At 43.2% G+C, this 10,148-nt stretch overlaps 1 protein-coding gene across 2 annotated transcripts; it reads right to left on the bottom strand.

The window, feature by feature from the left end:
* Window positions 1-3,828: 3,828 nt before the first annotated feature.
* Window positions 3,829-9,618, bottom strand: TMEM138 (transmembrane protein 138). Of its 2 annotated transcripts, none has more exons than XM_083165748.1 (5): window positions 9,475-9,618; window positions 8,227-8,371; window positions 7,618-7,789; window positions 5,439-5,514; window positions 3,829-4,438 (listed from the first exon to the last, which is right to left on the bottom strand). In XM_083165748.1, exons 2-5 carry the CDS (start codon window positions 8,352-8,354, stop codon window positions 4,326-4,328), a joined length of 489 nt encoding a protein of 162 aa, XP_083021874.1. In that variant the 5' UTR covers window positions 8,355-8,371; window positions 9,475-9,618; the 3' UTR covers window positions 3,829-4,325. The 2 variants fall into 2 exon arrangements, with proteins under 2 accessions (XP_083021874.1, XP_083021875.1); XM_083165749.1 differs by having other exon boundaries at window positions 9,488-9,598.
* Between the last annotated feature and the right edge of the window lie 530 nt (window positions 9,619-10,148).

Here is a 10,148-nt window from a genome sequence, read left to right on the forward strand (position 1 = left end):
GAGAAATGAGTTCTCCTGCCTTCACAAATAAAAGTCAGTGGAAACATTTGTGTCCGCCAAAGACTAATATCATGGATGATCAATTGCAATTGATACTCAGGGCTATTGATACCTCTGCCCAGAGGATTATGGATAAACTTGGAGATGTGATCGATATGCTTATAAATCCTCAGAATATGGCCTACACTACGTTGGAGTCTACAAATATCCTGGATCCGCCCTGTCAGTTTGAGAAGTCCCTCGCTGTCCCCGAGGACGGGTGCCTTTAATACCGGGTGGTGCCGTATCAAAGTGAGATGTCTCCTGTTCATATTTTGCTTCCTAGCAGAGGATATCGTCCGGATGTTTGTCCTTCACTTGGGTTATGTGACCCATTTATATTTATGCCATCCTTTACATCAAGTGAGCCCGCGAATCCCCTTGATATATGTGGCAGGTCCGGGATGTCTTCTGCGCCTCCAGATGCCGGTGTCAATATTTCCTTGATTCCATTCTATCTTACTGAGTTGTCTCATCCTGTTCCTGACAATAGTTTGCCTCCTACCAGATGGTGCTGCTCAGTCATTTGTTACATGACCTTGGTGGAAATTTCTGCTCTCCAAGATTCCTTTTATCCCTGCCTCTGGATCCAGTTTACATCTTCTCGGTTTCACTACATGACTCTGCTCTCCTTGCTGCAATACTCCTGCTTCCCGTATGTGTACCCCTGGGTGCGTACTAGGGAAACTACTATCCATTTGGCTCTGGTGCTCCAGAGGGCCTGGCCGGACTAATTAATATTTCTTACCCCTGTGCTTACTATTCCTATTTTATTTTTGGTATAAGATATATTTAGGATAACTAGTACATTTCATTCCCTTTGACATGGACAATTCTGCTAATGTTTTTCCAATACTGTTTTAAGCTTACTTTACCCATGAAATCTGTGTTCATTCATTTTATAATGTGTGCCTTGCACAATGTGGGTGATGGGAAAACCGAGTTAAGTGTTTTCTGTTCCACATATCCTGACTCTCTGAGTACACTCAAAATATTTGCGGCTTTATTCGATTCAGACTTCAAGGGCTCTGCTACTTTACACCCGGACAATATGGGTGGGCTACTCCGAGCAGTGTTGGGGGCTTTTAAATATTCTTATTTTAGCCCCTGTCAGATATCCGTATACATATCCTTCCTTACTTGGGTGGGTGGGATGGGGTGGGGTAGGGTAGGTTAGATTAGCGTTAGATGGGTATTATGGGAGAGGAAGGTTAGCTTTTTTCTGGCTCAGCTAGCTACCATAGAAGCTAGAGGCCACTAACTTACTTGCTCCTATGGTCCCCATAGAATTAGATATAGTTGGGTGGGGTACAGTTAAGGGATCCACGTACACCTCAGTTGGGGGCGGGTAGTACAGGGTGGGGGGTTATAGGGGAGGTTTGTTTTGGGTTAGTGATAGTGGGGTAAGAGTTAGGGGCTCCAGGTATGCCTAAGTTGGGGGTAGGTTATACAGGGTGGGGGGTTTTAGGGTAGGTTTGTTTTGGGCATTATTTTATTTATAATTTTGGGTAATTGGGCATATAATAGGTACTCTAAAGTCTATTTGGACATTGAACAATATAGCAGGAGTCCCCTACTAAGTGGGAGGTTGATGAATACTCCGATCCGTAATTAATATTATAATATACGTTTTTTATGTACATGCTTGGTCATCCCCGAATGGCGCCTTCGGGAAATGTAATACCATGATTGCTCTATATGTATCCTGCTGATGATCACAAGACCATTTACTCATACTGTATTTCTTCATGTCCACCTTGCAAGTTTATGTTGTTGCCCTAATTGCACCTCTATGTATAAGGGGTGCTGTAGTTTTGTTATATGAAAAATCTCAATAAAAAATATTGAATTAAAAAAAAGACAAAGATGGGGGGAGCGGCTGACATCCTGTGACATCATACGCCCAAACAGGCAGGCATCAGCCCGTCCGTGTACCCATAGATACGCCCAGGGTTTTCATGGGGATACCCATAAAACCCTGGGCGTTCCCATGGGCAGCTCTAGTCCCCGCCGCCGTCCGTCTCTTGGCCACCCCAAACTTTGTGAACGGCTTGGCAACTATGCCAGTCACCAAAGCCACTCGCAAAGGGGACCTGCACATGTGCATAATACACCGTGCGCAGATCCCCTAACATTGGCCCCATCCAAATGAATCAGTCACCCCCTATATGTTCTAATTTACATTTCCACGGGAGCATGCAGTACCTCCTGATAATTGATTACCCCCCCCCATAAACTGCCCACATGCAATGGACAAAGCCAATATGGCTGGTGCCGCCTCTTTTCAGTATTCACGCAATTCGTTATTATTACCTGCAAGATGTGCGTTTTATATATAATAAAAGTCTGCCCCCTTCCCCTACCAAATCTTGTGTTTGCCCCTGCAAACTTACAATGTGACTCAACTCACAACAAAATTTGGGACATAGATATAAGTAACTCAAACTTATCATTGGGTAAAGTTAATTATTTATTAAGTAAATACATTTTGGACCATGGCCATAATGAGTGAAACTGAACGGTTATTTCTGGGTAAATATCTAAATGATCAGGAAGTCCCATCATTCTGACATACATCAGTTATTATATATGCAGTCACTTAAGAGTGGCAGCGGGGAGCATTTTGCACGCCCAGTTGATCTGATGCAAAGATAAAATTAAAAGACTTTGCAGTCAGACAACTTCATTGTCATTCATATAACACATTGGCTAAATTACCCCAATTTCTGGTTGATGTTTTTATATTGAATTAAATCAGAAACACCATCACATTATGAAGACACAAGGTAGATATCATTGGTTTAAATGTTTTGTCCACACCTTTGCAGGGTACACAGATTGTCCCCTGTCTGAAAGGGGGAAAATGGAGGCCTTTAATTAGTTAACTGTTTAGTCCCACAAGGTGAATTCACTGCACATTTGCATTGTGAATTACAGTAGTCAAAAATGGCAAATATGAGGACAGTAGCATGATGTAACTCTATTAAAAGGAGCTTTTAAGGGTTTCTTCACCCATAAAGTTAATGTTCATTCTAGCACCCTGCATTATTCAAATGTGTGCAGTTCCTCTTCCCTGCCTGGGGTGTCTCTCTTTGCTGCAGTGCTTTCAGCATTGGTCTGGTCTGCTTATCAGTGCTGAAATACAGACCACGCTGTGCTAGAAGCACCACAGTAGAGTGTGACACCGAGGGAGGGAAGGGTTTTGGAAGATGCAGGGTGCTAGAATGAACATTAAATAAGGTATTCAATCATGTATACCGACTGTCGGAATGTCCCGTCAGTCAGAATCCTTGGCAGATTTCGTTTCTTTCGGTTGACGTGTTACAGTCGGAATTCAATGTTCCAGCTGTCCATGTGTCGGAAACTCCACGCATTGGCGAAAATGGCCACAGATTGTTAAACATCCATTAATTGGACAATCCACGTCAGTTTCAGACGTAACAGATCCAACTTTAAAAAGTCGGACCGGACAGTCTTCAATGCTGTAGTTAACAGCAGCATTGAATAGGTGAGTACCAATATTTCCCCTGTCGGGAAACATCGCCACAGATTGAATAGCCCCCAAAAAGTTAATAGATATTTCTTTTATAATTCAAAGACTGAGTTCTAAATTCCTCTATAATGTTCTTCCACCTGTACCTTTGCTGAAAGCACAAACCCTAAAATGTATATATTAAAATAAAAGCAACCCGATTCTATTCAATAGTTGCACATAGGCAGTTGTTTTTGTAAAGTAAAAAAAAAAAGTATCAAATCTGTTCTTATTCAGATAAAACAAATATAGACACCTTTTAGTAAATACATTTATTGTATCAGTTTTCCTGTTCAAATGAGATTTAAAAAAACAAACAGACAAATAAATATAGCCACATTCTATGTAACTGCAATAATTACAAATATAAAAAGCTAAAACGCCCAAAACATTTAAATATTGACACATGCACACTTGTTTAAATAGCAATTTAAAAAATATAATCTAAAAATATATATTTATCTGAAAATACTGGAATCTTTGATGAATTAGAATGATGCGTGTTCTTTGGAACGTTAGAGGATTTAAGGCAAAATCTTGGGTAATGTTGTTGCCTGATCAAGTTCATGTAACAGTTCAACAGGAATGTGTGTTCTGTTTCCAGAGGCCGTCAGGAGACCCTTCATGACTTGTCCAGAAAGCAGTGAGGTCTGTGCTCTCCTCCAGAACAGTGCAGAATGGTATACGGGTGGCTATGGTCTTTTCCTTAGTGTGTGCTGTTAACAGATGCTCCATTTCTAGGTGTTCTGGAAGTTTAACCTCGTATTCGTGCAAACTCATTGCGTAGCCATAGAGAGTCCCGGTAGTAACAGGGATCCCCCAGATTTAGAGCCGCCCTTTTGTAGAAGTAAAAATACAACACAGCCACTGTGGGAACATAGAAGAGTAAAATTACATGGTGCAGGCTCAATGGGCTCCGGGTTAATATACTGGATTCAGCATTCAAAAGTAATATGTGACACAAGTACAAAATCCTATGTTCACGCATCCCATCACACCTAGCCATGTATGTTTTATTTCTTCATACGTTACAAAGGCAATGTCAAGATTCCACTAACCATTCACCAGTGTGGGAAACACAGGGAGGTTTAGGACGCGGTAAGCTCTAGGTCAATAAGCATCGTAATTGGTCAGGAGACTTGACAGGTGCAGGAAATACCTTACCAGAGAGGGCATAAGAGACCTGGATAGGACACAAGATCACCACCCCTACCCTGGAATATACTCTCATCAATATACTGCCTTCTACTGCCAAGCCTCCTGACCATCACAATCAGAAGATGCTGTATTTCTATGTCCTTTGCAGAGTTCCTCTTGTTCTCTATTTGTAATGCTGCTTTCCCTGGTTGTGGAGGAAAGGGCAATCCTTCACAGGTCACCGGCAATTAACTGCACCCCCCCCCCCCCCCCCCCCGCCTGATAATACCAATACTGCTAGCTTTGTAAATTCCCATAAAGAGACACCTGTAAGGTATTTGTAGTGTACCTATTGCACACTCCACAGCCCAAACACTAGTGCAGTCCACAGCACAGCCTCCGATCTCCCCTTTCTGTCTCGTTAAATCAGCTGTGTGGCACACAGGATCCAGTATTACATTTATTGGCAATTATGTCTATTTTATGACCATAATTTACATAAATCATAGTTTCCATAAATGTTCAGTGTTACTTTACCACATATGGCACAATAATAAAAGTCTAATCTGAAATATTATCCATGTAAAAAGGTTCAAGATGTGACACGGTTTCTCAATACAGATGGAGGGAATAATCTCCCAGCACTACACTGTAGCAATCTAATCCATCAGAGGCCACGCATTAGGTGTACAGTATACAAGGCTGCCACCACCTACATGCGCACACTCACCGAATCTCTGCAGAACAAACAATGCCTGCAATCCATCAGACCAGATAAACACATTACCATTTTTCCAGCGTAGATTCTATGGAGAGAACAAAAACCGTGTAAGAGGTATTACATAGGGGAGCTACAACAGCAGGGTGACTATTTATCGGCGCTGGTCTTAGCATGATCCACACATGTAATGATACCCTAAGGATATGGTCTTACCATGATCTGTACATGTAATGATACCCTAAGGATATGGCCTTACCAAGATCTGTACATGTAACAATACACTGAGGGCTATAGCCTTACCATGATCTGTACATATAATTATGCACTGAAGGATATGGTCTTACCATGATCTGTACATGTAATGATACCCTAAGGATATGGCCTTACCAAGATCTGTACATGTAACAATACACTGAGGGCTATAGCCTTACCATGATCTGTACATATAATGATGCACTGAAGGATATGGTCTTACCATGATCTGTACATGTAATGATACCCTAAGGATATGGCCTTACCAAGATCTGTACATGTAACAATACACTGAGGGCTATAGCCTTACCATGATCTGTACATATAATGATGCACTGAAGGATATGGTCTTACCATGATCTGTACATGTATTGATGCACTGAAGGCTAGGAATTTATCCTGATCCACACATGTAATGATACAGGACATTATTCTGGTTCACTTGCTGTAGAGGAGTTGTATCTAATTGCAGTGTGTGAATGTGTTTGCCGATAGACGTTGTGGCGGTTTTCCCAGTTGTGCATGAGTAGTGAACGGCTTCGCCTCAGTTTCTTTATTTCTGGAAAGTTGTTTTGCGCGGTCGAATGCATGATGGATTCCTCAACGTAGAGCAGCGTCTCGCATGGCGCACCATTTGGGAAAGAGATACTCCACAGCTGAAATCGTGGCAGTGTTGGTGACAAAGTGCGCATCACTGGGCCGTGGCAAGTCCTTGATGCTTTCACATCCCACCTCATAACGCTGCCACCACCGGAATATGGTGCACCGTGCGAGGAACTGCTCTCCGTACACCGCCGTCATCCTGTGATAAGTTTCTGAAGCATGACCGCTTTCTGCTGAAGAACTTGGATAACAGCTCTTCGCTGATCTGGTGGAATACATCATGCATCCGACCAACTTTCCAGGAATGAAGAAACTGAGGTGAAGCCAATGCAATTAGATACAATGCCGCTACAGCAAAAATCTTCTCTTCATTTGGGCACATCTTATACAATGAGGGCTATGGCTTTACCATGATCTATACATGTAATGATACACTGAGGGCTACGGATATACAATGATATGTACATGTAATTATGCACTGAGGGCTATGGTTATACCATGATCTATACATGTAATGATACACTGAGGGCTACGGATATACAATGATATGTACATGTAATTATGCACTGAGGGCTATGGTTATACCATGATCTGTACATGTAATGATGCACTGAGGGCTATGGTTATACCATGATCTGTACATGTAATGATACACTGAGGGCTATGGTTATACCATGATCTGTACATGTAATGATACACTGAGGGCTATGGTTATACCATGATCTGTACATGTAATGATACACTGAGGGCTACGGATATACCATGATCTGTACATGTAATGATACACTGAGGGCTATGGATATACCATGATCTGTACATGTAATGATACACTGAGGGCTATGGATATACAATGATCTGTACATGTAATGATACACTGAGGGGTATGGATATATAATGATCTGTACATGTAATGATACACTGAGGACTATGGATATACCATGTTCTGTACATGTAATGATACACTGAGGGCTATGGATATACCATGATCTGTACATGTAATGATACACTGAGGGCTATGGATATACCATGATCTGTACATGTAATGATACACTGAGGGCTATGGATATACCATGATCTGTACATGTAATGATACACTGAGGGCTATGGATATACCATGATCTGTACATGTAATGATACACTGAGGGCTATGGATATACAATTATCTGTACATGTAATGATGCACTGAGGGCTACGGATATACCATGATCTGTTCATGTACTGATACACTGAGGGCTATGGATATACCATGATCTGTTCATGTACTGATACAGTGAGGGCTATGGATATACCATGATCTGTACATGTAATGATGCACTGAGGGCTATGGTCTTACCATGATCCATACATGTAATGCCACGCTTAGCGCCAAGTGAAGAGCGCAGAAGAAAACGGTGACCTGAAAGCGATGAAACAGTAAGCCAAGGAGCCCGGCTTGGAAAACGAAGGTGTTAAACAGCATAAGGAACAGAACAATGGCTGCAAATAACGTGCCCACATCCTGCAATCTGGAACAGACGTAAACACTGCTGAATGACACTGGCGGAGGACACAGTACAAATTAGATGTATCTAGAACATTAGCAAACTGACACTCAACATCTGGATGTCCTAGATTTCCAGGTAGATAATTTTTATTTTCTTTGAAAAAAATAATATATATTTTTTAAAGTCCCAGTTTTTTCAGAATAACCATAATGGGAGTAAATGTCTACATTTTCCATATATCAGAAGCAAAAGTCAGTATTCTTATTATCTGACCATTTAGTTACTATTTAAAAAATCCAAAAATGGAAACCATAATGAAATATGGAAATGGAGTCTAGAACATAAAAACCCTGTCAGATGCGTGATCTGCTTGCATGTCTCTGTTTAGCAACAAGGCGTCCCTAGAATTTATTTTAGAATGACATATGGGTGCGTATGCGCTAAGAAGCATTACTTACATGAAAAGCACTAGCTGAATAACTGGCGCTGATCGCAACAGCTCAGAGAAGGAATTCACAAATAAGTCATATATCAGCAGCAGGAACTGTAGAGCAAGCACTAGGCTGTAATTACCAGGTTGCAGCATCCTCTACTGATACTGTCCTGCAGATGGAAACAAGAACATGGTATAGTGTAAAGCAAAACAAGTGACAGGAAAAGCGAGGCAGAGAAAAAGTGAGGTAGGGGAAAAAGAGGCATGGTCGAAAGTGAGGCCATCTAAGGAGGCGGGGCAGGACAAAGTGAGGCGGAACCAAGGAGGCAGGAGCAAAAGAGTGGGTGGATGAAAAGAGGCAGGTAAAGGGGAAGAGTAAGGTGTAGCCAAAGATGCAGAGAAGTGACCACACACAGGGGAAAGACAAAGAGAGGGAAGCTTATCTAAGGAGGCAGGGGCAAGAGTCACGCGTAGCTACTGAAGCGGGGGCAAAAGAGTCACGCGTAGCTACTGAAGCGGGGGCAAAAGAGTCACGCGTAGCTACTGAAGCGGGGGCAAAAGAGTCACGCGTAGCTACTGAAGCGGGGGCAAAAGAGTCACGCGTAGCTACTGAAGCGGGGGCAAAAGAGTCACGCGTAGCTACTGAAGCGGTGGCAAAAGAGTCACGCGTAGCTACTGAAGCGGTGGCAAAAGAGTCACGCGTAGCTACTGAAGCGGTGGCAAAAGAGTCACGCGTAGCTACTGAAGCGGGGGCAAGTGTGAGGCGTAGCGAATTAAGCGGGGGCAAGTGTGAGCTGTAGCCAATGAAGTGAGGGCAAGAGTGAGGCGTAGGTAACAAAGCAGGGGCAAGTGTGAGGCGTAGGTAACAAAGCAGGGGCAAGTGTGAGGCGTAGGTAACAAAGCAGGGGCAAGTGTGAGGCCTAGCGAATGAAGCAGGGGCAAGAGTGAGGCGTAGCGAATGAAGCAGGGGCAAGTGTGAGGCGTAGCGAATGAAGCAGGGGCAAGTGTGAGGCGTAGCGAATGAAGCAGGGGTAAGACGAGCATGTAACCAAAGAGACAGCAGCAAAAGTAACGGGCAAATAAATACACAGTGCTAAGAGAGAGAGCTATAAAGAAGGAGCTGGCAGAGGCAATGAGCTTGGCTGCGCACAACAGCCGGAGGCGAGGACGAGGGATGCCGTCTGGGCAATACTATACAGCGGAGGTGGTTATGGTGAGTCTATGGAGAGAGGTGGGTGGCAGCCAGTAGGGCGTCGACAGAGGAATAACACACACGGGAGGATTACGGAAAGTTGTCGCCGCCTCGGAGGCCCCTAGTCTGTCTGTACTGCCGCCATAATCCTGCTGGTGTGCTCGCTTCCATGACAACCATTATCTAAGGTTATCCGTCATTCATAAAGTCCGCCGCTAGAATAGTTCCTCTACCAATAGGAACAGACTTGTCGCAGCGTCGTCAGAGGTAGTGACGGCCCTATTGGATGTGGGCAGCGCCCGCACTGATATATGCCAGCAGCCAGCTAATAGAAAAAAAATAATAATCTGCCATCAATGGGAAAAGTAGCAAAGCTAGTGAGAGTCTGGGCGTCGTGGTGTGTAGAATAGAGATGCATGCCATGCTGGGATTTATACTTCCTCTACAAGGGGATAGCCAAACTTTGTTCAGAAATTAATTTCCTTACAACTGTGTTGCTGCATTCTTGTGAGCAGACTGTAGTGATCATGTTATAGTGTCCAATCAGGGCCAGATTAAGGGGAAGGGGCACATGGGGTTCAGTATCCCTGGACCCCCCTCTATCTATGGTTGTTATGGTTTTTTTTTAATATAGATTTTTAGCTAAAGGTATTGTGCATGGGAGTGGGGTAGTGCTGCTGCATCCTCTATCTGCCAATGTGACAATGACATACCCTCCAACAGTACCGATTTAGCCGATACAGTACCGTTTTTTA

The sequence above is a fragment of the Crinia signifera genome, chromosome 11 (assembly GCF_055691185.1).
Source record: "Crinia signifera chromosome 11, ASM5569118v1, whole genome shotgun sequence".
Taxonomy (NCBI): Eukaryota; Metazoa; Chordata; class Amphibia; order Anura; family Myobatrachidae; genus Crinia; species Crinia signifera.

Excerpts from the sequence above, each read along its gene's own strand:
- TMEM138 (XM_083165748.1), bottom strand. The coding sequence starts at position 8,354 with ATGCTGCAACCTGGTAATTACAGCCTAGTGCTTGCTCTACAGTTCCTG. Across the intron at positions 7,790-8,226 it reads ATTCAGCTAGTGCTTTTCAT|ATTGCAGGATGTGGGCACGT; the intron begins GTAAGTAATGCT and ends CGTCTGTTCCAG. Across the intron at positions 5,515-7,617 it reads CATTACATGTATGGATCATG|AATCTACGCTGGAAAAATGG; the intron begins GTAAGACCATAG and ends TTCTCTCCATAG.